The sequence below is a fragment of the Oncorhynchus clarkii genome, chromosome 18 (assembly GCF_045791955.1).
Source record: "Oncorhynchus clarkii lewisi isolate Uvic-CL-2024 chromosome 18, UVic_Ocla_1.0, whole genome shotgun sequence".
Lineage (NCBI taxonomy): Eukaryota > Metazoa > Chordata > Actinopteri > Salmoniformes > Salmonidae > Oncorhynchus > Oncorhynchus clarkii.
In genome coordinates this window covers 52,131,088-52,158,095 of record NC_092164.1, presented here as the reverse complement: position 1 = coordinate 52,158,095, position 27,008 = coordinate 52,131,088, and the positions used below count along the sequence as shown (strand labels likewise).

General features: G+C 43.4%; 1 protein-coding gene across 1 annotated transcript; it reads right to left on the bottom strand.

Annotated features, from left to right (window-relative positions):
- LOC139373677 (SWI/SNF complex subunit SMARCC1-like) lies at positions 1-27,008 on the bottom strand. The gene is made up of 26 exons (XM_071114521.1): positions 26,698-27,008; positions 25,977-26,096; positions 16,090-16,175; positions 15,760-15,934; positions 15,466-15,535; positions 15,197-15,269; positions 12,965-13,040; positions 12,767-12,892; positions 12,518-12,603; positions 12,273-12,394; positions 12,130-12,189; positions 12,011-12,048; positions 11,783-11,895; positions 11,449-11,520; positions 11,215-11,328; positions 10,969-11,122; positions 10,425-10,595; positions 8,208-8,466; positions 8,048-8,122; positions 6,327-6,382; positions 6,077-6,209; positions 5,845-5,990; positions 4,407-4,541; positions 4,130-4,259; positions 3,368-3,454; positions 1-294 (listed from the first exon to the last, which is right to left on the bottom strand). Exons 1-26 carry the CDS (start codon positions 26,872-26,874, stop codon positions 209-211), a joined length of 2,940 nt encoding a protein of 979 aa, XP_070970622.1. The 5' UTR covers positions 26,875-27,008; the 3' UTR covers positions 1-208.

Here is a 27,008-nt window from a genome sequence, read left to right as displayed (position 1 = left end):
GATAGTTTCATATAAAACACAATGATTTGCTTATACTCTTCAGCACTGGTCAATAAAGCATGTGTGTAACAATGGTTGAATGACATCAAAATGACAGTCACATGAGGACCTGTCCAATGTGAAGATTAGATTCCTTGACTGTTTCTTACTGTGGATCCAAAATATGTACTGTGTGTATTCATAAGGTGACTGGGGTCAAGGTGTGGTCTCATGTTTCTGCTCCCCGGCTGTGTATGGCTGTGCTTGGAGGACCAGGCTGGGTCGGAGCTATCCCATCAGGCTGTGGTGGTGGGTCTGACAGAAGAGAAGAAGAAACTACATGAGCGGGCACGTTCCAGCGGATCAGTTTCATGCAGTTAGTTGCCAGCGTTGGTCACCACCTTTTAAAAAGTGGGTGGCATTATAGGGATAAAAAAATTGTCCGACTTGCACCTACATATCAACTGCATGAACGTCGTAAAATCCATGCGCTCAAAGGCTTGCATTGTGGAAGGCACTATGGTCAATTAAGGTGTTTTTGATTGACCACGCGAACGTGACCAAAGCCATGACTGAAACAGGAACCAACTTTGCTGAGATTTAAAAGACAGTGGATACAAATTAATGTGATATTTGAAACCTTTCTAACCAATGAATTGTACAAATGTTTTCAGTTCGTGAGTGTGTGATACAGGTGGTAGAGACAAGTTTATTTTGATCTTATTAATAAGAAACTTTAATAAAACAATGGCAGCTATGTTGATTTGGGGCTTCCTGTTGGAAAACAACAATGACCAACTTTTGGCTGTGGCAGATACACCTCCCCAAACTTCAATCGTCAACTTCCGTCTGCATTACTAAGTCAACATACAGAGCATTCGGAAAGTATCCAGACCCCGTCCCCTTTCCACATTGTGTTGCGTTACAGCCTTTATTCTAAAATCGATTAAAACTAATTTTCTTCATCAAACAATATCCCATAATGACAAAGCAAAAACAGGTTTTTAGAAATTGTAGCAATTTTTTTTTACAAATAAAACACAGAAATACCTTATGTAAATAAGTCCAAACACACCAAGACAGTCGTGAAGAGGGCACGACAAAGCCACTCCCCTCTCAGGAAACTAAAAAGATTTGGCATGGGTCCTGAGATCCTCAAAAGGTTCTACAGCTGCAACATTGAGAGCATTGGTTGCATCACTGCCTGGTATGGCAATTGCTTGGCCTCCAACCACAAGGCACTTCAGAGGGTAGTGCGTACAGCCCAGTACATCACTGGAGCAAAGCTGCCTGCCATCCAGGACCTCTACACCAGGTGGTGTCAGAGGAAGGCCCTAGAAATTGTCAAAGACCCCAGCCACCCCAGTCATAGACTGTTCTCTCTACTACTGCATGGCAAGCGGTACCGGAGTGCCAAGTCTAGGACAAAAAGGCTTCTCAACAGTTTTTACCTCCAAGCCATGAGACTCCTGAACAGGTAATCAAACGGCTACCCGGACTATTTGCATTGTGTGCCCCCCCCCAACCCCTCTTTTATGCTGCTGCTACTCTCTGTTCATCATATATGCACAGTCACTTTAACTATACGTTCATGTACATACTACCTAAATTGGCCGGACCAACCAGTGCTCCCGCACATTGGCTAACCAGGCTATCTGCATTGTGTCCCACCACCCCCCAACCCCTCTTCTATGCTGCTGCTACTCTCTGTTCATCATATATGCATAGTCACTCTAAAGATACCTACATGTACATACTACCTCAATAAGCCTGACTAACAGGTGTCTGTATATAGCTTTTCTACTCTTTTTTCAAATGTCTTTTTACTGTTGTTTTATTTCTTTACTTACCCACACACACACACACACACACACACACACCTTTTTTTCCCACACCATTGGTTAGAGCCTGTAAGTAAGCATTTCACTGTTGTATTCGGCACACGTAACAAATAAACTTTGATTTGATTTGAGTATTCCGAACCTTTGCTCTGAGACTCGAAATTGAGCTCAGGTGCATTCTGTTTCCATTGACCATCCCTGAGATGTTTTTACAAATTGATTGAAGTTCACCTGTGGTATATTGAATTGTTTGGACATGATTTGGAAAGGCACACAGCTGTCTATATAACATCCTGACAATTAACAGTGCATGTCAAAGCCATGAGATTGAAGGAATTGTCCATAGAGCTCCGAGACAGGATTGTGTCGAGATAAATATCTGGGGAAGGGTATCAAAACATTTGTGCAGCATTGTATGTCCCCAAGAACACAGTGACCTCCATCATTCTTAACTGGAAGAAGTTTGAAACCACCAAGACTCTTCCTAGAGCTGGCCACACGGCCAAGCTGAGCAATCGGGGGAGAAGCGCCTTGGTCAGGGAAGTAACCAAGAATGGTTACTGACAGAGCTCCAGAGTTCCTCTGTGGAGATGGCAGAACATTCCAGAAGGACAACAATCTCTGCAGCACTCCACCAATCAGGCCTCGATGGTAGAGTGTTCTTACGGTAGCAACTCCTCAGTAAAAGTCACATAACAGCCCGCTTGGAGTTTGCCAAAAGGCACCTAAAGGACTCTCAGACCATGAGAAACAAGATTCTCTAGTCTGATGAAACCAATATTGAAATCTGGCCTGAATGCCAAGTCTGGAGGAAACCTGGCACCATGCCTACAGTGAAGCATGGTGGCAGCATCATGCGGTGGAGATGTTTTTCAGCGGCATGGACTGGGAGGTTGAACAGAGCAAAGTACAGAGAGATCCTTGATGAGAAACTGCTCCAGAGCTCTCAGGACCTCAGACTGGGGCGAAGGTTCACCTTCCAACAGGACAACAACCCTAAGCACACAGCCAAGACAACGCAGGAGTAGCTTCAGGACAAGTCTCTGAATAGCCTTGCGGGGTCCAGCCAGCGCCCGGACTTGAACCCAATCGAACATCTCTGGAGAAACCTGAAAATAGCTGTGTAGCAACGCTCCCCATTCAACCTGACAGAGCTTGAGAGGATTTGTAGAGAAGAATGGGAGAAACTCCCCAAATACAGGTGTGCCAAGCTTGTAGCGTCATACCCAAGAAGACTCGAGGCTGTAAATCGCTGTCAAAAGTGCTTCAACAAAGTACTGAGTAAAGGGTCTGAATAGTTATGTAAATGTGATTTTAAAAAATGTTTACATTTGCAGAAATGTCTAAAAACCTGTTTTGCTGTGTCATTAGGTGGTATTGTGTGTAGATTGAGGGAGGGAAAAAAACTATGTAATACATTTTAGAATAAGGCTGCAACGTAACAACATTTAGAAAAAGTCAAACACCATCAATATGTTAAAATTATGGGTACATTTTTTGTGAACATTTTCTAGAGGTAAGGGGCAGTGTGGGGTGAGGGTACTCACACATGCCGTTGGGAGCTCCAGGGTGTCGGGGGGCCATGGTGAGAGAGTTTCCCCCAGTAGACATCATCTGGCTGGGCATGGACTGGCCTAAAGGAGAGGTGAGAGATGGATGTTACATATTTTATTTATTTATTTATTTATTTATTTCACCTTTATTTAACCAGGTAGGCAAGTTGAGAACAAGTTCTCATTTACAAATTGCGACCTGGCCAAGATAAAGCAAAGCAGTTCGACACATACAACGAAACAGAGTTACACATGGAGTAAAACAAACATACAGTCAATAATACAGTATAAACAAGTCTATATACGATGTGAGCAAATGAGGTGAGATAAGGGAGGTAAAGGCAAAAAGGCCATGGTGGCAAAGTAAATACAATATAGCAAGTAAAACACTGGAATGGTAGATTTGCAATGGGAGAATGTGCAAAGTAGAAATAAAAATAATGGGGTGCAAAGGAGCAAAATAAATAAATAAATAAATACAGTAGGGGAAGAGGTAGTTGTTTGGGCTAAATTATAGGTGGGCTATGTACAGGTGCAGTAATCTGTGAGCTGCTCTGACAGTTGGTGCTTAAAGCTAGTGAGGGAGCTAAGTGTTTCCAGTTTCAGAGATTTTTGTAGTTCGTTCCAGTCATTGGCAGCAGAGAACTGGAAGGAGAGGCGGCCAAAGAAAGAATTGGTTTTGGGGGTGACTAGAGAGAATGTCATTTACCATGACATTCACACACACACAACGTGTGTGTTTGCGCGAGTACAGACCTGTGTGTTGTTGTGGAGTGTATGGTGCTTGCTGCTCTCTCTGCTGTAGAATCTTCATCTCTGCATGTTTCAGCTGCTCAGAGTGGAAACTCTGTCGCTCTGACAACAGCTGCTGACGCTGTTGCTCCAACTACACACACAGTGAGAGAGGGGCAGGGAAAGAGGGACACAGATACATGTTACATTTATAAGAAACCATTATGAAATACCCAAAGTCATTTTTAGTAGCTCCCCCAAACTAGAGCCCAATTGGCTAGATGTAGATCTGTATACTCACAGCCTCTTTCTCTCGGTCCATGATGGTCTCCAGCTCCTCAAAGTGTCTCAGTTTGATCTCCAGCTTCTTCATCTGAGTCTCCACCAACAGAGCCACCAGAGACTTGATCTTCCTCTCCTCTACTGCTGCTAGGTGCTAGAGAGAGAGGGCAAGAGAGAGAATTACTGTATCTATTTGCTGTACACAAAATACAAAACATTTATTTCCATCACAGACTGACCAGGTAAATCCAGGTGAAAGCAATGATCCCTTATTGATATCACTTGTTAAATACACTTCAAAAATCAGTGTAGGTGTTTTAAATTTAACTAGGCAAGTCAGTTAAGAACAAATTCGTATTTACAATGACGACCAACACCGGCCAATCATGGACGACGCTGGGCCAATTGTGCTCCGCCCTATGGAACTCCCAATCACGGCCGGTTGTGATACAGCCTGGATTTGAACCAGGGTGTCTGTAGTGACGCCTATAGCACTGAGAATCAGTGCCTTAGACCACTCAGGAGAGAGGGTAAAATAGACTAAGCCTTGAGCCAATGGAGACCTGGATTGTGTATGTGTGCCATTCAGTGGGTGAATGGGTAAGACAAAATATTAAAGTGCCTTTGAACGGGGCAGTCTGTTCATTGGTACAAATGAATGAACTATCTCCAGACTGTCTAGAATGCTTATCTACACTGATTGACCTTGGCTTTAGGCGAGGAGGGAAGGCTCGAACTATAGGGCCTCTCTACCAGTGTCAAGAAGAGACGGAACATTTAGAAAACGCTGACGTCATTTTCAGTTTATAACCTGTGGTAAAATGTGTATGAAGGTAGTACTCTCTTGAATTAAAGGCTGTTACCTGACTTTTAATACCGGGGCTCTGTCCATTCTTATAAAATATAGGGTCTTACAAACCCTTCGAATGCATTGACAGAGTGTTTAATTTTGATTGGGAATTAAAACAGAGGAATTTAGAATTCCCTCTACAGTTTTTCACACTCAACAGTTTCCAATGTGTATTAAGAATGGTCCACCACCCAAATGACATCCAGCCAACTTGACAACTGTGGGAAGCATTGGAGTCAACATGGGCCAGCATCCCTGTGGATACTTTGGACACCTTGTAGAATCTATGCCCCAACGAATTGATGCTGTTCTGAGGGTAAATGAGGGGGGGTGTAACTCAATATTAGGAAGGTGTTCCTGTTGTTTGGGAAACTCAGTGTGTGAGTTACCAAATAAGTTTAAACTTTCCCAAAAAATATGATCACATAAAAGGGGAGAGAGAGTGTGGTGTGGTTGATTGGCTTGGTCATAAGTTATGTTGTGACAGGCCAGTAGAAAGAAAAAAGTAGGGGATAGGCCAGTTTAATGGACAGTAGACAGGGATTGGCTGATGGGTGGGGTAAGTGAGCAGCGATAGGGTGGTTTGAGGGTTGTGGGTGGGGCTTACCTTGGCCTTAGTAGCGGCGGCGCCGAGAGCAGCAGCTGCTGCCGTGGTAACGGTCCCATCTACCAACTCCAGCTCTGCTAGTCTCCTCCCTTCATCCTGCTCTACTTCCCTCCATCGTCCAGCAATCTCATCCTTCTCCCCTCGGTCTAAAAGGGAGAAGGAGATCATCTAGAACTTACATTATTACACACCATCTTGTCTGTAAAAATCTAAATTAGACACACACACACACCTGTCTCGTGGTTCCCTCCGCTATCGCAGTCTCTTTCCTCTGTGACTGTCATTTCAGCATTCTCTCTCTTAACTCGTTCTCCTTCCACTGACCTCTCTCCTCCACTGGGCTCTAGAACAGTCTGTCTATCCGCCTGGAACACACACACACACACACAATCATCACCCACTGACAATCAGATTCTCAGAAACACCAGAGTGTAAATTCCTGTCTCACTTCCTCTGACCCCACAGGTCACTTCCAGTCTCACCTGCAGAGACTGCTGGGAGCCAGAGTCAGTCTCCATCTTCTCACCATCCATCACATCTACAGGGAAGGGAGGGATAGAGTTTATTTAACTAGGCAAGTCAGTTAAGAACAAATTCTCATTTACAATGATGGCCTAGAGAGAGAAAATGTGATGGAAGGATTCTCTACTGCAGTGTTTGAGGGTTGAGGAGTGTGTGTAATATGTACAGTACCAGTCAAAAGTTTGGAGACACCTAATCATTCCAGGGTTTTTTCTTTATTTTTACTATTTTCTACATTGCACAATACTAGTGAAGATATCAATACTACGAAATAACACATTGGAAGGAATCATGTAGTAACCAAAAATGTTTAAACAAATCCAAATATATTTGATATTCTTCAAAGTAGCCACCCTTTGCAAACTCTTGGCATTCTCTCAACCACCTTCATGAGGTAGTCACCCCAGAATGCATTTCAATTAACAGGTGTGCCTTGTTAAAAGTTAATTTGTGGAATTTCTTTCCTTCTTAATGCATTTGAGCCAATCAGTTGTGTTGTGACAAGATAGGGGGGTATACAGGAGCCAGCCCTATTTGGTTAAAGACCAAGTTCATATTATAGCAAGAACAGCCCAAATAAGCAGAGAAAACAACAGTCCATTACTTTAGACATGAAGGTCAGTCAATACAGAAAACGTGTGCAGTCGCAAAAACCATCAAAAGCTATGATGAAACTGGCTCTCATGAGGACCACCTCAGGAAAGGAAGACCCAGAGTTACCTCTGCTGCAGAGGATACGTTCATTAGTTACCAGCCTCAGAAATTGCAGCCCAAATAAATGCTTCAGAGTTCAAGTAACAGATACATCAACTGTACAGAGGAGACTGTGTGAATCAGGCCTTCATGGTCAAATTGCTGCAAGGAAACCACTACTGAAGGACACCAGTAAGAAGAGACTTGCTTGGGCCAAAAAACAAGAGCAATGGACATTAGACCTGGTGGAAATCTGTCCTTTGGTCTGATGAGTCCAAATTTGAGATTTTTGGTTCCCACTGCCGGACTTTGTGAGACGCAGAGTAGGCAAACGGATGATCTCTGCATGTGTGGTTCCCACCGTAAAACATGGAGGTGTGATGGTGCTTTGCTGGTGACACTGTCAGTGATCTATTTAGAATTCAAGGCACACTTAACCAGCATGGCTACCACAGCATTCTGCACCGACATGCCATCCCATCTGGTTTGCTCTTAGTGGGACTATCATTTGTTTTTCAACAGGACAATGACCCAACACACCTCCAGGCTGTGTAAGGGCTATTTGACCAAGGAGAGTGATGCATCAGATGACCTGGCCTCCACAATCACTCAACCTCAACCTAATTGAAATGGTTTGGGATGAGTTGGACCGCAGAGTGAAGGAAAAACAGCCAACAAGTGCTCAGCATATGTGGGAAGTCCTTGAAGACTGTTGGAAAAGTGTTCCAGGTGAAGCTGGTAGAGAGAATGCCAAGAGTGTGCAAAGCTGTCATCAAGGCAAAGGGTGGCTACTTTGAAGAATCTCAAATATAAAATATATTTGATTTGTTCAACACATTTGTGGTTACTACATGATTCCATGTGGGTTATTTCATAGTTTTGATGTCTTCAATGTAGAAAATAGTCAAATTAAGAAAAACCCTTCAATGAGTTGGTGTGTCCAAACGTTTGACTGGTACTGTATATCTGCCGTGTTTCAGACTCCTACCTGCCTTCTCAGCCTCATTGAGTGCAGGGAACTCCAGAACCTTGTCAGCTTCCTCACGCACACGACAAAACTCCTCTACAGAGAGACAGAGACCGGGTTAACACAAACGCTCTCTCTCCCTCTCTCACACACATGCACACACACACGCACACGTACGTACCCAAAGCAGCCTTGGCGGCGGCGGAGGCAACTCGGGGATCAACCACGGATGCCAAGAACGCCACGGTGCTCATCACCGGATTCTCTGATTGGCTGAAAGGAACGGGCTGGTAGGCCAATGGGCCAAGAGAGGAGGCGGAGTCCTCCAGATAAGGGTCTTCTATTGGCAGGCGCAGGAAGTGGAGGATGCACTCGTCCTGGGTACGAGACCCCACGTGTTCGGACACCTTGTTCCAGTCGTCTCTATAGACCTCTAACGCCTGGGATGGAGGGGGAGAGAGAAGAGAGATAGGGGAAGAAGAGAAATAGGATGATAAGAGAGAGAGGCATGAGGGAGAAAAGAAGGTTATTGGCCAGATAACTAATACAAATATAAGTACCAATTTTTTTTTTCAAGCATAGGTTTACAGTACAGCAATTCATCAGTTGCTGTTATGTTGTGTTGCTACCATGCTGTGTTGTCATGTGTTGCTGCCTTGCTATGTTGTCGTCTTAGGTCTCTCTTTATGTAGTCTTCTCTCTTGTCGTGATGTGTTTTGTCCTGTATTTATATTGTATTTATTTATTTATTTTAATCCCAGACCCCTGTCCTCGCAGGAGGCCTTCTGGTAGGCCGTCATTGTAAATAAGAATTTGTTCTTAACTGACTTGCCTAGTTAAATAAATAATAAAATAGAGGTAGTGGAAACAACATTATCAGCATCATTATGATCCAGCACCTCATCTACCCTGAGTCATCCCCTACCCGTTTCCAACCATTGCGGCGTATCAGTACTGTGTAGTCAACTAGTATAATTATTGTTTGTGAAGTAAATATGGTGGTTCTCATTAAGGATCTGGTCTTCTGAGATACAGGCAAGTACACAGCAAACCAAATAACTATACAATTAAACAACTAAAGGAAATACAATATTTTTAAAAAATCAATCAATCAAATGATCATATGGTTGGTTGCTTGAGACTAATGAGTTGTCTACAGGATCTGTTCTTTTTTCACATATATGTTTACAGTTTAATTTTATGGGTGATCTTCTCCATTAAACACATTTCTTTCACTCTACAAGTCCATTCTTCCATAGTAGGAATGTCCTTATTTAACCGATGTGCTGTAATACATTTCTTTGAAGCAGACAAGAGTATATTTAATAGGTTTTGAAACCGTTCAGGGATAACTAACTATGGCACGTTTTGGATTCTTTGCCAGGAAACATTTAAATACATTGTTTACAGAGACGAAAACACCATTCCACATTTTCATTATTCTATGACAAGATCAAAAAACGATGTAGGTCGACAATTCCCCACATTTTCTCCAGCATTCATTGGTTGTTTCTGGTCTTCACCATTCTGTCTCGAGTTAGAATGTACCTACTAATGATATTCCATTGATACTCTTTCCATATGAATGAGTGTGTAATAATAATCATTTTCAATGTTCTCAGATTCAGATTCCCATTTGCACTTAGTTTGCATAGTATTATTCTATGTCATGAGAGCAATAGATTGTTATAGCTGTGTTATTGGTTTACTACCAGTTGTCCTTTTATGAGTATTGATTAGGTGTTTTTCTATGGGTGGTGTATAGACTTGGGGTACAAATGAAGTAATGATCACCTTTGAAAACCTGAATCTAGTGATAATGGGGCAAAGTCAGTAAGATATACAATACCAGTTAGGGGTGATGAGCCATAGGCTGATGGAGACTGCGTGGTACTTCCTCCTAATCTGGAGCAGATGATTGGACTACAGGTTCTTACTGTTGATCTTCTTTCCCAGAAAAGGTCTTACTACTGTTGCGTATTGATCACCATAGATTTGTACTATTTTCGAGCCATCTAGATGAATGTTTTATCCAAGTAATCATTAGTTGCGATCGTGTAACCCAGTAGCACCACATAAAGTTTGGTAACCCTAGGTCACCTGATTCCTTGGCAGTTGGAGTGTTTTGTACCTCACCCTCTGTTTTTTACATTGCCAAAGAAACATTAAAATTAGACAGTCTAATTGTTGAGAAATGGATTCTGGGACCAGAATAGGTAGTGTCTGAAAGAGGAAAATATCTTTCTGATATGACAGTGTTGTAGTACTCGAGTCCACGAGTCAGACCTGACCCGGAATCAAGTCACCATTTTCAAGACTCGACCAGTGATGACTCCGACCAGTGACTTGACTACATCACTGAGTAGAGGGAAGATAAACTGAGAGATGATTGGCTCACCTCCAACAGTAGGAGGGTCTCCTGTTCTGTCCAATCCCTCCCTGAACTGGCTCCTTTACTCTTGGGGTGTTTCCTGGCATACAGGTCTGTTCTGAGGCCAAAGTTCTGAGAGTCTGAGGGCTTCTCTACACTTCTCTCAGGGAAGAACAACATCTGCTGGGAGGACGACACCTGGACAGGGAGAGAGTGAGGGGTGGAGGGGAAGAGAGAGGGATGGAGGGGGAGAGAGTGAGGGATGGAGGGGAAGAGAGAGGGATGGAGAGGGAAAGATTTGAGAGGATCAAAACAAGCATACAGGCTATCAATTTGTACCTCAATTTCACTGTTAGTGTTTGCTTATATATACATATTTTTTTCTTTTTTTTCTTTATTTAAGGCAAGTCAGTAAAGAACAAATTGTGCGCTGCCCTATGGGACTCCCAATCACGGATGTGATATAGCCTGGATTCGAACCATGGACTGTAGTGACGCCTCTTGCACAGAGATGCAGTGCCTTAGACCGCTGCGCCAATCAGGAGCCAAAAAACATAAGTGTGTGTGTTACCTGTAGTGGTCTGTGCTGCAGCGGGGCCAGTCCTGAGGGTGTATCAGCCAGTGTGTTGAAGTGAGGGGTGGGAGGGGGTCCCATAGGGAGAGGTCTGCTTTCTGCATCCACCTGGTAGTTCACTAACCCCCACTGCTCCAACAACGCATGGACCCTACACACACAGTTACAATACACACACAGTTACAATAAACACTGTTACACAACACAAACACATTAAGTGGTGGTTTAAACTTCATAGCACACCTCATGACGGCGCAGACATCTCCTGTCAGGTTCCGTCTGCAGGAGGTGGAGCTGAGGTACTCCTGGGGGTTCAGCCGGTACGAGTCAATCATGAAGTTACGATATGCCAGGTATCTACACACACACATTGTGTTCATTTACTCATTATGTCTCTGAAGGGGTACAATCATGTCTGAAGAAAACAGCAGGGGCCCAAGCACTGAACCCTGAGAAACACCTGAAATTGTTACTCACATCTCTGGAGATTTGGACTTGTTCTGTCCGTTAAAGAACTCTGGAAGAGCTCGTTTCTCGATCTGGTGAATACTGGAACATGTACACAAAGTTTGGATAAAAACAGACAACACTCATTTTGAATATACAGTGGGGCAAAACAATATTTAGTCAGCCTCCAATTGTGCAAGTTCTCCCACTTAAAAAGATGAGGCCTGTAATCTTCTTCATAGGTACACTTCAACTATGACAGACAAAATGAGAGAGAAAAAAATCCAGAAAATCACATTGTAGGATTTTTAATGAATTTATTTGCAAATTATGGTGGAAACAACTATAACTGGTGTGTACTCACCAGTTATAGTTGAACCAGGCGGTGTAGGACGGGACGATGATGTGGTGAGTTTGTTCTGTGATGTTGTCTTCTCCATCTGACAGACGCAGCCCCTCTCTGCCCTCCTCATCCTCCTGCACACACACATATACAGTACATAATTGGTATATCGGTGTGTAGGACACACTAAATTCCTCATCAAAATTAGATAATTCAATAAAATTATTGCAGTTCTAATTGAATTGTTACCCTTCCACCAGGAAGCAGAGAGTCATCCTCAATTTCATCTGAAGAAAAGAGGGACGAGTGGAGAATGAGTTATAACCACACACACACACACACACACACACACACTCTCTCTCACTCACCCAGGTCAGTCATCATCCCTCCTTTGACAGGAGTGTTCTCACTGTCCTTCTTTGGGTTCACTGCAGACAGAGAGACACAACAAGTAAACATCTGTCTGTGTGTGTGTCTGTCTGTCTGAGTGTCTGTGTGTGTACACGTGTACCATTCTTAGGCAGTATAATTTCTTCCATATTAGGGACAGGTGTTGGATCCTCCATATCTTTAGTCAGATCCTCCTCTACGTCTTCCTCTTCCTCCTTTGGCCCACGCCTCTTAAACCCACCACTAGGGAGGGAAGGCAGGGTTATAGAGAGAGGGCCAATAGGTAGAGAATAGGGGTTAAAAGGAACAAATATGAAAATTCCATCAAGATTGAGCTAGGGGTGGAAGAAGAGACAGAAACCTCACCTCTTCTTTCCTCCTTTCTTTTTGCCATCGGAAGAGGGAGGAGAGGGGGAGCGTCTTCTCTTCTTCACTGGAGTAAACTTACGGTCCTGGTGGAGGAAGAGAGGGAGGGAGAGACAAGTGATGGTAGACATACCAACTAAGAAAGTGCTCACACAGGCCTGTTAAAAAAAAAGACAGTGGAGGGAGAGCAACACACACACAAGCACACAACTAGCCCAGAGCCACAGGATCTCACACATACACACACACCTGTTGGTCTGTGACGTGGACTCTTCGGCGGAGGATGAGAGGAACGTTTCTGTCATCTACCAGGTAGTCTTCTTCATTCATCCACTCATTATACACCTCCGTATCCAACACCCAGCCTGCATGCACCTGTACACACACGTATTCATCACTTGTGAGAAATAGTCATAGAACTGTGTGTGTGTGTGTGTGTTTTCTTACCCTCCAAGGTCTGTGTGTGTGTGGAGGTTCCTGCACCTCTCCCTCTACGTCACTGGAGGACAGCCAGCTATCGTAGCTACAGGAAACAAACAGTCATACACATGATTATGGAGGGTGTGTGTTCGTGTGGTAGGGTTGAAAATGTTTACGGTATTTTACAACATGTTCCATCCTGAGAATAAATCACTTCTCTCACATGTAACCCAGTATTTTCCACCAAACCGGAAGTGTCATTCAAAAGCATTATAAGGCATATAAATAGGCATATGTCTGGATTAGATTTGTATTTTTTAGGGATCCCCATTAGCTGTTGCCATGCACACAGCAGCTACTCTTCCTGGGGGCCAAACACATTAAGGCACCTATAAGATGTACTGTTTTATACGTAATGTGACATTATTACACCACTACATATCCACAATACAAAATGTTCAATACCACCATACAACAATATCACAATGTGTGCATATGCATGTGTCTGTACCTTTGTGTGTGTCTCTTCACAGTCCCTGTTGTTCCATAAGGTATATTTTTACCTGCTCTTAAAATCTGATTCTACTGCTGCATCAGTTACCTGATGTGGAATAGAGTTCCATGTAGTCATGGTTCCATGTAGTACTGTACCCCTCCCATAGTCTGTTCTGGACTTGGGGACTGTGAAGAGACGTGTGGCATGTCTTGTGGGGTATGCATGGCTGCCCTGTTCTGAGCCAACTGCAATTTTCCTGCAAATTCCCTCTTTGTGGCACTTGACCACACGACTGAACAGTGGTCCAGGTGCAGCAAAACTAGGGCCTGTAGGACCTGCATTCTTGATAGTGCTGTTAAGAATGCAGAGCAGCGCTTTATTAGGGACAGACTTCTCCCCAACTTAGCTACTGTTGTATCAATATGTTTTGACCATGACAGTATACAATCCAGGGTTAGAGCTTTGATCGGAAATTCAAGCCTGATGCTACCTGAGCCAAACATTAAATACATTTAGAGCCATACATTTTATGAGCCCTATATTAAAAAGGCATTTAATGACCAAGCCCACATGATCGTGCCATTATCCAATACAGCTATGATATAAGCTACTGCACATTACGCACAACAGAAAAACATAAAAGCCCATAGATGTACCTAGCTATATGCTCTCTTGGGTACATAAGTTAAACTCGCTCCAGTAGGCTAATCTTTTTGACTGTGGACTGTATTATATGGACTGTAATTGTTCAAACCATGATAGAGCAGGGAGAGAACATGCGATTCTGGTGCAGCACATGCGGCCTACAAAGTTACAAGTTTAGGCTAGCGAATTTGATTTGAATAGTTGTATAATTAGTAGGCTGACGCATATATACCCATGATAACATTTCCCCATGTTATTAGCCTACCTCTTTCTTTCTCTATTGCTGCTTCATTCCTTCCTCCATTTCAACAGTTAAATGAAATAAGTTTGGTTGTCCTCATCTTCATCATTCTAATGACATCCTTGAATAATATAGAATTAGATGCAGAAGGCTTTCACTTCTCTTCAGGAAGATGGAATGGTTGTTTGTCTGAATAAATAACTGCTACAGCCTACCACCATAGCGCTTCCCTCTTCTTTCAAACTACCTGTGAGTTCTATTGGCTGCTGTATAAAACATTCAGCAAACAAGAGCTTGCATCCCTCTTCAAATAGTCTATTGGTATAAGAAATTATGTCCAGCAAGGTATTGTAGGAATCTTTTCCTGCATGGATTCCAAGAGCTGAGTTTTTTAAAGGTGAGAGGTCAGCGGAGCACAGGTGCGTGCGTATTGCACCAAGAGACCGAGGCTATAAGTTAGAAGCTTATTATGCATAACCAATCATTAATTAGCTAAATATAAAAATATAAGGCTAATACTGCATTGAATGTATAACCTGAAAGAGGCAGTCTAGGACATCTATATATATATATATATATATATATCAATCTAGAACAGGATGATCTATTTTGGATGCAATTTGATTGGAGTTGATAGAGAGAAAAACAGAGTGCTCGCGCGTGCATCGATTTAAAGCAACGATATTCGAGTGAGGCTGTTTTAAAACTCTTTAAAAATCTTTACAATTAAAATAATGCTTTCATATAAATAATTTATTATAGTTTACCGGTTTCTCACAGTTATTTAACCCCGGAAAAGGGAGTGGTATTGGTGGTAAATCCTGGTAAATCTCGGTAACTGGGTTCCCACCATTCAACCCTAGTGTGTGTGTGTTACCTGTCAGGGTGCCTGCCCCAGTGCACCAACACATAGTTGTCCTTCCGCATAACAGGGCGCACCCACTCCCAATCTGGAAATAAGGACACACAAACACACACCAACGGTCAAAAACTAAGAACAGAACTCACAAAATTACTTAAAACTGTGAATTTGGATCAAAGCTGCCAACAGGCTATGACCCACAAAGATCCTATTAAATTAGTTACGATATGTAATTCTATGCGATGACCCCACACACACACACACACACACACACACACACTGACCTTGGTCTGTGACAGCTGGACGGGGGTAGATGTGGTGAGAGGCTTGGGTTCTGTCCTCAGTCAACGAACCCTGAGACAGACAAAGAACTACATTACCCATCCACTTAGAGCAAGAACTACATTACCCATCAGTTGAGACAAAGAACTACGTTTCCCAACAGAGATAACAGCCCAAGAGAGAAAACAGCACCCATGGCAAAATTACATAAATCTTCCTTCCTCCCCCTGCTCTCCATCTATCTTCCCTTCTTGCTGCCCTCCCTCCCTCCCTCCCTCCCTCACCTCCTCCCTCACCTGGTGTTTGGTGATGATGTCAGCCAGTCTGCTGTTCAGGTTCTGATCCACCTCCTGGTCCACATACACGACGGGCCTCGACAGACAGCTATTCTGGACCAGGGTCTTCTCCAGAATAGTAAACATCTCTACGTTTCGGTCCGTCCTGGAGGAGTTCTGTAGGTCAAACCTTCTCCTGGGGGAGGAAGAGTACCCATGCAGGTTACCAAGCAGGCCCCGAAACAGGACGTTGCCAAAGGTGTCACTCACCAGCCCTGTCAGAGGGAGGAGATAGGAGACAGGGGATGGGGGCTAGGAGGTAAGTGATAGGGGATAAGATCTGTCACTCACCAGCCCTGATCAGTCTTGAACTTGTATGCAGTGCCAAGGATGTGGCAAAGCCCGCCTCCTGGGCGCAGGTCCAGGAAGCACTGAGACTAGAGAGGAGCACACACACAAACATACCAATAATGGCGCCGGAGTTGGGTGCTGTTTTACGGGCTCCGAACCAATTGTTCTATTTTGTGTGGTTTTTTTTCGTGTTATTTGAAACTTATTTTGTACATAATGTTTCTGCCATAGTCTCTTATGAATGAAAAGAGCTTCTGTACATCAGAACAGTGATTACTCCCCTTTAATACAGACGCAAAGGATTTACTCCAGATACCCGACAAGGCCCAAATCCACGTCATTCGTGTGAAGAGAAGACGCAGATACAGTGGACGCAGGTCCGGGTGCCTTGTGAGAATTTGTCGGCGAGTGAGTAACCCTCCTCTACCATTTGTCCTATTGGCCAACGTGCAATAGCTGGAAAATAAACTGAAGGAGCTCCGTTCAAAACTATCCTACCAACGGGACATTAAAAACTGTAATTTCTTATGTTTCACAGAGAAGTGGCTGAACGACGACATGGATAACATACAACTGGTTGAGTTTTCCGTGTACCGGCAAGAAAAAACAGCTGCCACCGGTAAGACAAGGGGTGGCGGTCTGTATATTTGTGAATAACAGCTGGTGCACAAAATCTAATATCAAGGAAGCCTCTAATTTTTGCCCGCCTGAGGTAAAGTATCTTATGATAAGCTGTTGACCACGCTACTTACCAAGAGAGGTTTCATTTGTATTTTTCGTAGCTGTCTATTTACCACAAACCAATGCTGGCACTAAGACCACACTAAACGAGCTGTACAAAACCATAAGCAAACAATAAAATGCTCATCCAGAGGCAGCGCTCCTAGTGGCCGGGGACTTTAATGCAGGGAAACATAAATCTGTTTTTACCTAATTTCTACCAGCATGTTACATGTGCAACAAGAAAACATTTTTAAATTAAACTCTAGACCACCTATACTCCACACACAAAGACGCGTACAAAGCTCTCCCCCACCCTCCAATTGGCAAATCTGACCATAATTCTATCTTCCTGCTTCCTGCTTCAAAGCTAAAATGAAAGCAGGAAGCACCAGTGACTCGCTCAATACAGAAGTGGTCAGATGACGCAGATGCTAAGCTACAGGACTGTTTTCCTTGCACAGACTATAATATGTTAATCCGATGGAATTGAGTAGTATACCACATCCGTCACCAGCTTCATCAATAAGTGCATCAATAACGTACATACTAGAGGCCGACCGACTATGATTTTTCAACGCCAATACCGATTATTGGAGGACCAAAAAGCATATAAAATAATGACAATAACAGTACTGAATGAACAATGAACACTTATTTTAAGTTAATATAATACATAAATAAAATAAATTTAGTCTCAAATAAATAATGAAACATTCAATTTGGATTAAATAATGCAAAAACACAGTGTTGGAGAAGAAAGTACAAGTGTAAAAAAGGTAACGTTTAAATTCCTTGCTCAGAACATGACAACATATGAAAGCTGGTGGTTCCTTTTAACATGAGTCAATATTCCCAGTTAAGAAGTTTTAGGTTGTAGTTATTATAGGAATTATGACGTGTTGACTATTTCTCTCTATACCATTTGTATTTGTATTTGACTATTGGATGTTCTAATAGGCACTATAGTATTGCCAGTCTAATCTCGGGAGTTCATAGGCTTGAAGTCATAAACAGCACAGTGAATCAAGCACTGGCAAAAGCTGCTGGCAAACGCAGTAAAGTGCTGTTTGAATGAATCCTTACGAGCCTGCTGCTGCCTACCACCGCTCAGTCAGACTGCTCTATCAAATCATATACTTAATTATAATAAACAGAAATTCAAGCCTTTGGTCATTAATATGGTCAAATCCGGAAACTATAATTTCGAAAAAACAAAATGTTTATTCTTTCCGATAAAATACGGAACGGTTCCGTATTTCACTAACAGGTGGCAACCCAAAGACTAAATACTGCTGTTACATTGCACAACCTTCAATGTTATGTCATAACTATGTACAATTCTGGCAAACTAAATACAGTCTTTGTTAGGAAGAAATGGTCTTCACACAGTTGGCAACGAGCCAAGTGGACAAAACTGCTGCATATACCCTGACTCTGCTTGCACTGAATGCAAGAGATGTGACACAATTGCAATGTAATCAGCCATAATCGGTGTCCAAAAAGGCAGATTACCGATTGTTATGATAACTTGAAATCGGCCATGCCGATTAATAGGTCGACCTCTAGTATATACCCCAACCAGAAGCCATGGATTACAGGCAACATCCGCACCGAGATAACGGGTAGAGCTGCCGCTTCAAGGAGAAGTACTCTAACCCAGAAGCTTATAAGAAATCCCGCTATGCCCTCAGACGAACCATCAAACAAGCAAAGCGTAAATACAGGACTAAGATTGAATCCTACTACACCGGCTCCGACGCTTGTCGGATGTGGCAGGGCTTGCAAACTATTACAGACTACAAATGGAAGCTCAGCCGCGAGCTGCCCAGTGACAAGCCTACCAGTCGAGCTAAATTACTTCTATAGGCGCTTCAAGTCAAGCAACACTGAAGCATGCATGAGAGTACCAGCTGTTCTGGATGACTGTGTGATCACGCTCGCCGTAGCCGATGTGAGCAAGACCTTTAAACAGATCAACATTCACAAGGCCGCAGGGCCAGACGGATTACCAGGACGTGCACTCTGAGCATGCGCTGACCAACTGGCAAGTGTCTTCATTGACATTTTCAACGTGTCCCTGACCGGGTCTGTAATACCTACATGTTTCAAGCAGACCAACATAGTCCCTGTGCCCAAGAACACTAAAGTAACCTGCCTAAATGACTACCGACCCGTAGCACGACTCCAACACCATCATGAAGTTTTCCGAAGACACAACGGTGGTAGGTATGATCACCGACAACAATGAGACAGCCAATAAGGAGGTCAGATACCTGGAAGTGTATTGCCATGCCAACAACCTCTCCCTCAACGTGATCAAGACAAAGGAGATGATCGTGGACTACAGGAAAAGGAGGGCCGAGCACGCCCCCTTCTCATCGACGGGGCTTTAGTGGAGCAGGTTGAGAGATTCAAGTTCCTTGGTGTCCACATCACCAACAAACTATTATGGTCCAAACAAACCAAGACAGTCGTGAAGAGGGCAAGACAATGCCCAGTCCTCCTCAGGAGACTGAAAAGATTTGGCATGGGTCCTTAGATCCTCAAAAAAATTCTACAGCTGCACCATCGAGAGTATGGCAACTGGTCGGCCTCCTACCACAAGGCACAACAGTGGGTAGTGCGTATGGCCCAGTACATCACTGGGGCCAAGAGTCCTGCCATCCAGGACCTCTATACCAGGCGGTGTCAAAGGTAGGCCCTAAAAATTGCCTAAGGCTCCAGCCACCCTAGTCATAGACTGTTCTCTCTGCTACTGCACGGCAAGCGGTACCAGAGTGCCAAGTCTTGGTCCAGAAGGCTTCTACCCTTTAGCCATAAGACTGCTGAACAGATAATCAAATGGCTACCTGGACTATTTGCATTGACCCCCCCTTTTTATGCTGCTGCTACTACTCGCTGTTTAATATCTATGCATAGTCAATTTACCCCTACCTACATGTACATATTACCTCAATTAACCCAACTAACTCGGTACCGGTACCTCCTGTATATAGTCTCGTTATTGTTGTTTTATTGTTGCTCTTTTATTTTATTAAAATGTAGTTTCTTTAGTAAATGTTTTTTTCCTTAACTCTTATTTTTCTTAACTGCATTGTTGGTTAAGGGCTTGTAAGTAAGCATTTCACAGTATTCGGCGAATGTGACAAATAAAATAAGATTTGAAACCCACACATTTTCCGCTAGCTGGCAAATGCAGGCTTTTGGCCGCTTAAATCAATTAAAAGACAACTTAAATCGTAGCCGGCCAAATTGTCCAGGGCTGCCTATCATACATCCCGATTTCACTCTTCAGCACCATTCTCTCACTCATTACCCTCTGCCTTACACGCATGCGCCTGCTGCTGAAGAGAGAAAGAGAGCTAGAGAGGAGCCTTGGGATACTGTTTATTGCGAGGATGTAGGTCTTTTGCACTGCAGTAAAACGAAAGTTAGAGTACATGCCTATAGTGAAAAGTCCACAAGGGGAATGTCCTCTGTATGGACAAGTTTCAATATTGTGTTGGACAAAGATGAGAAGAATGTTGGCTTGGCCAAATGCAGGCTACTGTGCAAGTAGCTATTACGGTAGGATGCAATTTTGGAACTTTATTTTGTGTATTTTTTTCACATTTATAATTATTTGTTTTATCCTTAGCCTACTGCTGTCATTTGTTGGGTACGGTAGGCACTAGCCTTTCTAGGGAATTGCTACAAAAATGTGAAGTTTTAAACCAGTTCGCAAGTGTTTTGTTTCATTCTGTTCCAAATGTAATGTTGTGTTTGCCACAATATAATATCCTACTCGTATTTTCCCTATAAGCAATGGCTTGACTAACTTTAGAAATGACGTGATCTTCCTGTCCGGGTTGGCACCCCCCCTTGGGTTGTGCCGTGGGGGAGATCTTCGTGGGCTATACTCAGCCTTGTCTCAAGATGGTAAGTAGGTGGTTGAAGATATCCCTCTAGTGGTGTGGGGGCTGTGCTTTGGCAAAGTGGGTGGGGTTATATCCTGCCTGTTTGGCCCTGTCCGGGTGTATCGTCGGACGGGGCCACAGTGTCTCCTGACAACCTCCTGTCTCAGCCTCCAGTATTTATGCTGCAGTAGTTTATGTGTCGGGGGGATAGGGTCAGTCTGTCATAGCTGGAGTATTTCTCCTGTCTTATCCGGTGTCCTGTGTGAATGTAAATATGCTCTCTCTAATCATCTCTCTGAGGAGGACCTGAGCCCCAGGACCATGCCTCAGGACTATCTGGCCTGATGACTCCTTGCTGTCCCCAGTCCACCTGGCCGTGCTGCTGCTCCAGTTTCAACTGTTCTGCCTGCGGCTATGGAACCCTGACCCGTTCACCGGACGTGCTACCTATCCCAGACCTGTTGTTTTCAACTTTCTAGAGACAGCAGGAGCGGTAGAGATACTCTGAATGATCGGCTATGAAAAGCCAACTGACATATACTCCTGATGGGCTGACCTGTTGCACCCTTGACAACCACTGTGATTATTATTATTTGACCCTGCTGGTCATCTATGAACATCTTGGCCATGTTCTGTTATAATCTCCACCTGGCACAGCCAGAAGAGGACTGGCCACCCCTCATAGCCTGGTTCCTCTAGGTTTCTTCCTAGGTTCTGGCCTTTCTAGGGAGTTTTTCCTAGCCGCCGTGCTTCTACACCTGCATTGCTTGCTGTTTGGGGTTTTAGGCTGGGTTTCTGTACAGCACTTTGACATATCAGCTGATGTAGGAAGGGATTTATGAATACATTTGATATGATATACAGTTGAAGTCAGAAGTTTATACACTTACGTTGGAGTCATTAAAACTTGGTTTTCAACCACTCCACAAATTGATTGTTAACAAACAATAGTTTTGCAAGTCGGTTAGGACATCTACTCTGTGCATGACAAGTAATTTTTCCAACAATTGTTTACAGACAGATTATTTCACTTATAATTCACTGCATCAAATCTATTGGGTCAGAAGTTTATATACACTAAGTTGACTGTGCCTTTAACAGCTTGGAAAATTCCAGAAAATTATGTCATGGCTTTAGAAGCTTCTGATAGGCTAATTGACATCATTTGAGTCAATTGGAGGTGTACCTGTGGATGTATTTCAAGGCCTACCTTCAAACTCAGTGCCTCTTTGCTTGAAATCATGGGAAATTAAAAGAAATCCACAAGTCTGGTTCATCCTTGGGAGAAATGTCCAAATGCCTGAAGGTACCACGTTCATCTGTACAAACAATAGTACGCAAGTATAAACACCATGGGACCAAGCAGCCCTCATACTGCTCAGAAAGGAGACGTGTTCTGTCTCCTAGAGATGAACTTACTTTGGTGTGAAAAGTGCAAATCAATCCCAGAATCAATACAGAATCAATACTTTCACAAAAGTATCTATATCCACAGAAAAACTAGTCCTATATCAACATAACCTGAAAGGCTGCTCAGCAAGGAAGAAGCCACTGCTCCAAAACCGCCATAAAAAAGCCAGACTACGGTTTGCAACTGCAGCTTTGGGGACAAAGATCGTACTTTTAGGATAAATGTCCTCTGGTCTGATGAAACAAAAATAGAACTGTTTGGCCATAATGACCATTGTTATGTTTGGAGGAAAAAGGGGGAGGCTTGCAAGCCGAAGAACACCATCCCAACCGTGAAGCACGGGGTGGCAGCATCACATTGTGGGGGTGTTTTGCTGTAGGAGGGACTGGTGCACTTCACAAAATAGATGGTATCATGAGGAAAGGAAAATTATGTGGATATATTGAAGCAACATCTCAAGACATCAGTCAGGAAATTAAAGCTTGGTCGCAAATGGGTCTTACAAATGGGCAATGACCCCAAGTATACTTCCAAAGTAGTGACAAAATGGCTTAAGGACAACAAAGTCAAGGTATTGGAGTGGCCATCACAAAGCCCTGACATCAATCCTATAGAACATTTGTGGGCAGAACTGAAAAAGCATGTGGGAGCAAGGAGGCCTACAAACCTGACTCAGCTACACCAGCTCTGTCAGGAGGAATGGGCCAAAATTCACCCAACTTATTGTGGGAAGCTTGTGGAAGGCTACCCGAAACGTTTGACTCAAGTTAAACAATTTAAAGGCAATTCTACCAAATACTAATTGAGTGTATGTAAACTTATGACCCATTGGGAATGTGATGAAATAAATAAAAGCTGAAATAATTCTCTCTACTATTATTCTGACATTTCACATTCTTAAAATAAAGTGGTGATCCTAACTGACCTAAGACAGGGACTTTTTACTAGGATTAAATATCAGGAATTGTGAAAAACTGAGTTTAAATGTACTTGGCTAAGGTGTATGTGAACTTCCGACTTAAACTGTACCCTAATAACGTTTGGAATCTTTTGTGAAGGTTTGTGGTGTGTCTATTAGCCTATTATGCTGCAGGCCTATGATATGAAGGTTGTACACACTGGTGCACCAACTGACTCCGACAGTTGAACTTGATGTGAGGAAGAATGTTTTAGGCCTACCAGAGTCAGTCCTATAATCTAACAATATAATGATTCATGTAAAAAATGTGGATAAAAAAAAAACGAATTAGCCTCCTTCTGTACACCTATATCTGTATAGCAGATGCAGTAGCCTATCTGACAAGGGTAAAGAAATGCATTTTGGTGGCATAACATGCCACCGGCATATCTCTCTCTCTCTCTCTGGGGCTAGGCCGAAGCTTCTCTTAGTTTATATTTATTTTAAAATAAATAATAAAGATAAAATGAAGACAGTGGACACCTAAGCCTATAGACCTATGCATGCTATGCCCTGATGCATTTAGGTCTCAAATCACTGTGGAGGTGGACAATTATTGTTTTAGCAAAGTAAAAACCAATAGGCTAAAGTTTTGCACACATCGAAACACAAGGAATATTTTTACATTTTGTTATATTATAGGCTGTTTTTAAGGACACATCAATATGGCGCATTTGGCCAATATCCCTTGTTTATTGATAGAAAATGTTCATCTTGTCTTTCGTGTCATAAATAATCCTTGGTAAATATATGAGGGGGCGACATGAAGACATCCTTAGGACCATCTGGCCGAACGCCCAGAATATGTTCTATAAGTTAAGACATCTCTTTCATATCGTCTGAGATCCCCAAGGATTGGAAAGCTGCCGCAGTCATCCCCCTCTTCAAAGGGGGAGACACCCTGGACCCAAACTGTTACAGACCTATATCCATCCTGCCCTGCCTATCTAAGGTCTTCGAAAGCCTAGTCAACAAACAGATCACTACTGACCATCTCGAATCCCACCGTACCTTCTCCGCTGTGCAATCTGGTTTCCGAGCCGGTCACGGGTGCACCTCAGCCACGCTCAAGGTACTAAACGATATAACCGCCATTGATAAAAGACAGTACTGTGCAGCCGTCTTCATGGACCTGGCCAAGATTTTTGACTCTGTCAATCACCATATTCTTATCGGCAGACTCAGTAGTCGCGGTTTTTCTAATGACTGCCATACCTGGTTCACCAACTACTTTGCAGACAGAGTTCAGTGTCAAATCGGAGGGCATGTTGTCCGGTCCTCTGGCAGTCTCTAAGGGGGTGCCACAGGGTTCAATTCTCAGGCCGACTCTTTTCTCTGTATATATCAATGATGTTGCTCTTGCTGCGGGCGATTCCCTGATCCACCTCTACGCAGACGACACCATTCTGTATACTTCTGGCCCTTCCTTGGACACTGTGCTAACGAACCTCCAAACGAGCTTCAATGCCATACAACACTCCTTCCATGGCCTCCAACTGCTCTTAAACGCTAGAAAAACCAAATGCATGCGTTTCAACCGTTCGCTGCCTGTACCTGCACGCCCGTCTAGCATCACCACCCTGGATGGTTCCGACCTAGATTATGTGGACATCTATAAGTACCTAGATGTCTGACTAGACTGTAAACTCTCCTTCCAGACTCATATCAAACATTTCCAATCTTTAATCAAATCTAGAGTCGGCTTTCTATTCCGCAACAAAGCCTCCTTCACTCACGCCGCCAAACTTACCCTAGTAAAACTGACTATCCTACCGATCCTCGACTTCGGCGATGTCATCTACAAAATAGCTTCCAATACTCTACTCAGCAAACTGGATGCAGTTTATCCGTTTTGCTACTAAAGAACCTTATACCACCCACCACTGCGACCTGTATGCTCTAGTCGGCTGGTCCTCGCTACATATTCGTCGCCAGACCCACTGGCTCCAGGTCATCCACAAGTCCATGCTAGGTAAAGCTCCGCCTTATCTCAGTTCACTGGTCAAGATGGCAACACCCACCCGTACCACACGCTCCAGCAGGTGTATCTCACTGATCATCCCTAAAGCCAACACCTCATTTAGCCGCCTTTCCTTCCAGTTCTCTGCTGCCTGTGACTGGAACGAATTGCAAAAATCACTGAAGTTGGAGACTTATCTCCCTCACCAACTTTAAACATTTGCTGTCTAAGCAGCTAACCGATCGCTGCAGCTGTACATAGTCCATTGGTAAATAGCCCACCCAATTTACCTACCTCATCCCCATACTGTTTTTATTTATTTACTTCTCTGCTGTTTTGCACACCAGTATCTCTACCTGCACATGACCATCTGATCATTTATCACTCCAGTGTTAATCTGCTAAATTGTAATTATTCACCTACCTCCTCATGCCTTTTGCACACAATGTAAATAGACTATTTTTTTCTTTCTACCGTGTTATTGACTTGTTTATTGTTTACTCCATGTGTACCTCTGTGTTGCTGTCTGTTCACACTGCTATGCTTTATCTTGGCCAAGTCGCAGTTGTAAATGAGAACTTGTTCTCAACTAGCCTACCTGGTTAAATTAAGGTGAAAAAAAAAAAAAAAAAGATAGGATACTATGCCAGACACACACAGGAACCAACCCTATGAACCATGCCTACTTGTCTGTTTAAGCAGTATATAACAGATCTAATGGGACCGTCCCGAGGGAGCTCACTTCAGACCAGTACTTTATGCATCTAAGTTTGACTGTGACCTCTCCAGCTTGCCGTAAATAAAGAGTGATTCATTTAAGATTGACTTCAGGTGTCCCTGGTGGTAATTTCCACGACACACACAATGCATATGTCCGGTAAATTAAAATCTTCCCGGTCACTTGTCCTTACAGAAACCCTAGTGTGTTTGTATACTCACAGGTAGTTTGGTGTGTGTGCGGATTTCAGCCCGTCTGCCGAACACTTCCTCCTGGAACTGAAGCATCTGAAGGGTGAGGGAGACTAGAGCCTGGCAGGATGGAGAATCTGCCTGCACATACTTCGCACACAAACACACCATCAGTAATGCAGAAGGACATGCCTAACAGTAGGACATCTGGTATAGCTTGAACATCTTGCTACATTGTACAGTCACTACTCTATGAAATACTGAGCACAAAACTAGCTATATAGTGTTTTAACGGAGTCGAAGATAGCAGCCTTAGCAGCTGAAAACATACATGCGTAGTTTCCTAGCAAGCTAGTTACAATGTTACTGTTTGCAGATTATAAACAGTTGCTATTGTACATGAGTGGGGTCAATTCAGGAAGTACACTGGAATTCGAATTTGGTTTACTTTCTGAATTTAAATTGATCGCAACCCTGCTATTGAAACGCAGTTAGCTAGCTAATGTTAGCTGCTAGCTTACTTGCAATCTTGCTAGTTAGTTAGAAGTAGCTTCCCACCTCGGGCAGTTAGCTAGCTAAGGCATACAGCAAATGTATTTAATAACTTACTTTAGTTAGCTAGTTAAGTAGCGATAAATTGCTTAGCTAGCTAGCAGTATTCATCATGTCAACAATAGTTAGCCGCTATGCTAACTAGCCCATGATTACCAATGTAAATAGTTAGCCGCTACGCTAGTGTTAGCTCACGCACCTTTTTGTAGTGCTTCCCGATCCACTGTCGCACCGTCTCGAGCTGAACCAGGGAGTCGTGGCTCTCCCAGTACCTCGCGGATGGATTCCCGTCTTTTTTCCGCTGTGCCGTGGTGGTGTGTGGACTCTGGCTGGTCCCGGGAGTCCCGATGTTGGGTCCCCCAGACGTTGTCGCCATAATAACGGGTGGAGAACTAGCCCGCTCAAGAGCTGTTACGGCTGTAAATCAGCAGGGTTGCCAGGGGTAGAAAAAACGGTTTTGCACAAGAACCACTTAAACCCGCCCACAAGGCCTGAAAACTTGCCGATTTT